At 55.9% G+C, this 4682-nt stretch overlaps 1 protein-coding gene across 1 annotated transcript; it reads left to right on the top strand.

Moving 5' to 3' along the window:
* The first annotated feature begins 592 nt into the window (after positions 1-592).
* GSC (goosecoid homeobox) lies at positions 593-2614 on the top strand. Its single transcript, XM_002754249.6, has 3 exons — positions 593-1175; positions 1610-1869; positions 2180-2614. Exons 1-3 carry the CDS (start codon positions 821-823, stop codon positions 2336-2338), a joined length of 774 nt encoding a protein of 257 aa, XP_002754295.1. The 5' UTR covers positions 593-820; the 3' UTR covers positions 2339-2614.
* Positions 2615-4682: the final 2068 nt, after the last annotated feature.

The following is a 4682-nucleotide window of genomic DNA, read 5'->3' as shown; positions in this document are numbered from 1 at the left end:
GGGCTTAACAAGTTCCATTCAGGAGAAAAACTCACGATTTAAAAAAGAGGTGAAATTAGGCGGTGAGTACGTGGGGGCGCGGAGGAGTGATGGAATTTTCAGTCCTGCTTGAGAGGGGATGCAGCCCCTCACATTTTCTAAAACAAAACCAATTTCGAAAGAGGGAAAAAAGTAGCCCCAGAGTAAAATCGTCCACAATGAATTTGAGCTACAGGCAGAGGAAATCGCACCCAATAATAGGACCCAATCTGAGAAAAAGGGTGGGGGTGGAGAGGTCGGGCAGAGGGAGTTGTTAACTGCCCCGGCACAATGGAATTAATGAGATTAACCAAGGCAATTAGGCCGCCCGCCCAGCTCGGCTAGTCCGCGGCCCGGCTGCGGAATGGAAAAGATTACGTTAATTTCATTAATTCGCAATCCACAATCTCTTTTTAGGCCTTGTAACCCCCTCCCCTTGGCACCTCTCCCCTCCCCCAACCCCCTTCCCCCACCCAAAGGAAAAGAGCGGCTGTTTGTCATCTGCATATTACCAGGAACTAAATCCAGGATGACGTCGACTCAGTATAAAACCAACAAGAAGTTCAGCTGGTCTGAGCTCCGTCCTACCCGCGGGTTGAGTTCAGCGAACGCTGTGGCTAGGGGAGGGCGGGAGGAGGGAGAGCGGACGCGGGGGGCGGGGAGGGGCGCCGGGCTGCGCGCTCGCCGGCGCTCTCTTTCGATTTGGTCGGCAGCTGGAGGAGAGTGGACCCCCCCACCCCACTTTTAGGCTCTGTCCTCGGCGCATTCCCGCCGTTCCCCGGTCCCGGCGCGGGGCTCGGGGATGCCCGCCAGCATGTTCAGCATCGACAACATCCTGGCCGCCCGGCCGCGCTGCAAGGACTCGGTGCTGCCAGTGGCGCCCAGCGCGGCGGCTCCCGTCGTCTTCCCGGCCCTGCACGGGGACTCGCTCTACGGCGCCAGCGGCGGCGCCTCCTCGGACTATGGCGCCTTCTACCCGCGCCCGGTGGCCCCCGGCGGCGCTGGCCTCCAGGCCGCGGTAGGCGGCTCCCGCCTCGGCTACAACAACTACTTCTACGGGCAGCTGCACGTGCAGGCGGCGCCCGTGGGTCCGGCCTGCTGTGGGGCCGTGCCGCCCCTGGGTGCCCAGCAGTGCTCCTGCGTCCCGACGCCCCCAGGTAGGGTCGCGCTTGCTCCGGCCTCTGCTGCCCATTGTGGTCCTTAGCCCCCAGGGCCAGTTGATTAATTCACCTTCCTCAAACGTTGCTCCTCTTAAAAGTCCCAGCTCCGTTTTTTGCCAATCGGGCGCCGGAGTTTGCAAACTTCTTGCAAACTTTTGTCCAGAGTTCGAGAAAACTGTAATTCAGGGCCTGCACGGGGAGACAGGTTTTTTTTTTTTTTTTTTTTTTTTTTTAAATAATCTAACTGGCTTTATGGGGTGTGCTGGTAGGCGCTCTCACGTGCTCCCTTCTTTTCCCTGCACCCCTGATTCCTGCGCACCTCCAATTCCCAGCACCCCCTTGCAGACGACTTCCAAGTGGAAGAGGGTCGCGGGCTGGCGGGCGGGCGGTGGCGAGGGCGGTGGCTGACCGTGCGCCCCACTCTGTCGCAGGCTATGAGGGCCCTGGCTCGGTGCTGGTGTCCCCGGTACCGCACCAGATGCTGCCCTACATGAACGTGGGCACGCTGTCGCGCACCGAGTTGCAGCTTCTCAACCAGCTGCACTGCCGGCGGAAGCGGCGGCACCGCACCATCTTCACTGACGAGCAGCTCGAAGCGCTCGAGAACCTCTTCCAGGAGACCAAGTACCCGGACGTGGGCACGCGCGAGCAGCTGGCCCGGAAAGTACACCTCCGGGAGGAGAAAGTGGAGGTAGGCGCCGGGCCTTGCCGCGGGTGCCTAGCAGCCATTCCCCGCGAGGTGGGGCCCCAGATGGGTTTGCCCAGCCGTACTTGGCTCTCCCCGCACTTTAGAAAAACGTCCCGATGGCGGCCCGCAGGCTGCTGGAGGGCGCTTTAGGCCCAGGAAGTTGAATGAAAACGCGGAAGCGGGAGCGAGCGGCTCCCCTCCTTTTGTTGGCCCGCGTGTGGTGTCCCGCCGCCACACCGCGCTCTTGGGGTACCCCGGGACTGGGAGAAGCGCTCCTTTGATCTGAACTGTTTTGTCCTCCGTTGCGCAACAGGTCTGGTTTAAGAACCGCCGCGCCAAATGGAGGCGGCAGAAGCGGTCTTCATCGGAGGAGTCGGAGAACGTGGAGAAGTGGAACAAGACGTCGTCCTCGAAGGCATCGCCGGAGAAGAGGGAAGAGGAAGGTAAAAGCGATTTGGACTCGGACAGCTGACGGCCGCGGGACACTTGCCCATGTTACTTGCCTAACTCGAAGGACTTGCACAGACAGACGATGCTACTTTATTGCACACTCGCTGCCTTGCGGGAGGGGGTCGAGAAAGAGGAACGAAGAGCTGTAAATAGTGTACAGAGCCGGGAGGGTCGGCGCCTGGGGTCGGGGCGCGCCGGGACCCACAGCCCAGCAGCTCCAGGCTGCCTGCGCCTCATCCCTACCGTAGTATTTATAGTTAAATTAAGGGTCACAGTACAATAAAGTGATGGCAATGTAGATGGGCCACATTCTGTATTTCGTACCCCCATTCCCCACCCACCACCATCAATCTGGAGCCAAGAAAAGAATCTATGTAGTCCACAACCTCAGAGGAAAAATTGAGCGGCTCTGATCTACCAAAACAAACAAACGAAACTCTGGGTAACAGTCACACCATGGGTGTCCTGGTTTAAAAGGAAACCTTATGTCTAGGTAGGGTTGGAGAGTAGCATTCTTGGGCGGGGGAAGAGGAGGTACCACTGCAGTTGAGAGGGGCAGCCTGGGTCCCTGACTCCCCTCTGCTGCTGGGAGGAGAGGTCCTTCCCGCTGATGACAGAGAGGTGGGAGCTAGGAGAGTCCTGGAGCTCCCTCTCCCCTAGCCCGCCCAGCTTGACCCCGCTCCCTAAAATCCTAAGGCAGCAGGCGTGCCAGCTCCTCCAGCGCTTTCCTGGATCTTCCACAGCTGCTCCAGTTGCCCACCTCCACAAGCGAGCTGCCCCTTCCCCCAGGGCAAGCGTCTCTGCTCTGGCATCTCTGAGTTGTGCGCCCTAGGACTGGCCAGGACCAGGCGCTGCTCCTGCTGCGCTGCGTTTCTCCCTGGGCATCTGGAGTGACCAAGGCCGCGCATGATGCCCTCTCAAGGCCAGCCTTGTCTAAGAGCGCACCGCACCGGTGGTGGGGTCACTTCCAGGTGGTGGCACTGACACCTCCTTCTGCTTCCCCAGACTATCTCCTCTCTGCACCAGCTGGGTGGAGAAGGGAGCACATGGGGAACGCACCCAGTGCGTGGTGGGCAGTTTATGAAGGATTGGAGAACCCCACCCCCGCCCCCAACCCGGGTGCCCATAAGCGCCTGGGCCAGGGATGAAGACAAGAGCCTGCCCTCTGTATGTTTCCCCAGGCCGACCTGGGGACGGAAGCAGAGACTAAGGGCCAGCAGGAATGGCTTTCAACTTTATTCGTTTTTCCATTTTAGAGACTTAAAGCTAAGGCTCAGAGAGCTTTTCAGCTTGGCCTCCGACAATCGCTGCTGGGACTTATTCTTTCTCTTGGGCTACCTCGGGTATTTGGTGCAAGGTCCCTCCAGAGAAAGGTTGTGCGTCCTGGCTTTGGGACACAGCGCTTGAAAAGTAACCATATTTTACAAGAAGCAGTGTGTTTTTTCACAGCGTGCACATTAGCAGGTAGCGGGGCAGTGGGCCAAATGATACCTAAGAAATATGAGTGACCACCCATTACTGCCTTTTTAATGAGGGATGTCCCTAGACAATAGAGAGAGGCAGTGTTTTGGAGGCCGGGTCTGCCTCGGGGCGAGATTGCTTTGGTTCTTATCCAGGCTTCATTTTGTGACCTTGGGGCAGTTACCTAACCCCTCTGACCTCTCACCTTCTGTAACTAAAATCGAAATGGTCATAGTATCTGCTTCCCAGGGTGGCTGTGGTCTTTAAAGGCCCCAACTTACAAAGAATGGCACCTGGCATAAGGGAATCCTTCAACACAGCTTTTTACATTTTTAAAAATATTATGATTGATACTGTGTCAGACCCAATACTTCAAGATTTATATACATTATCTTATTTTACCTTTCAAGAACTTCACCGTTTTACAGATGAGGAAATTAAGGTTCTGAAAGGTTAAATTTTTTAACAACCTATAGCTTGTAAGAAATAAAGAGACATCATCTTTGACCAAGTGAATCTTGTAACGTAATTAGAAATGTTTTCATTAGCAGTTCTTGTGAGAAATATTCAAAGAAGCCTTTATGTGAATTTCAAATGAATTTTGCAATGGCTGTTAACATATCTCCTGCGTAGACTTCCAGGGTGGGAGGACCTTGCCTGCCTTGTACCTCCTGCTTCCCGATAGTCCATGTTCTTGGATGGTGTCCTCTGTGCCACTGGAGAGGAATGAGCCTGCAGGGAGATCTGGAACATTCTAACGTAAGGCAGAGTGGGCAGTGTCATTCTACCCAGGGAATTTATTTTTATTTTTTATTTTTTTGAGACAGAGTCTCAGTCTGTTGCCCAGGCTGGAGTGCAGTGGTGCAGTCTTGGCTCACTGCAACCTCCACTTCCCAGGTTCAAGT

Source organism: Callithrix jacchus, chromosome 8 (genome assembly GCF_049354715.1).
Source record: "Callithrix jacchus isolate 240 chromosome 8, calJac240_pri, whole genome shotgun sequence".
In the NCBI taxonomy this organism is placed as follows: Eukaryota; Metazoa; Chordata; class Mammalia; order Primates; family Cebidae; genus Callithrix; species Callithrix jacchus.
The sequence above is the reverse complement of the archived record's forward strand: the minus strand, read 5'-3'. Positions and strand labels throughout refer to the sequence as shown.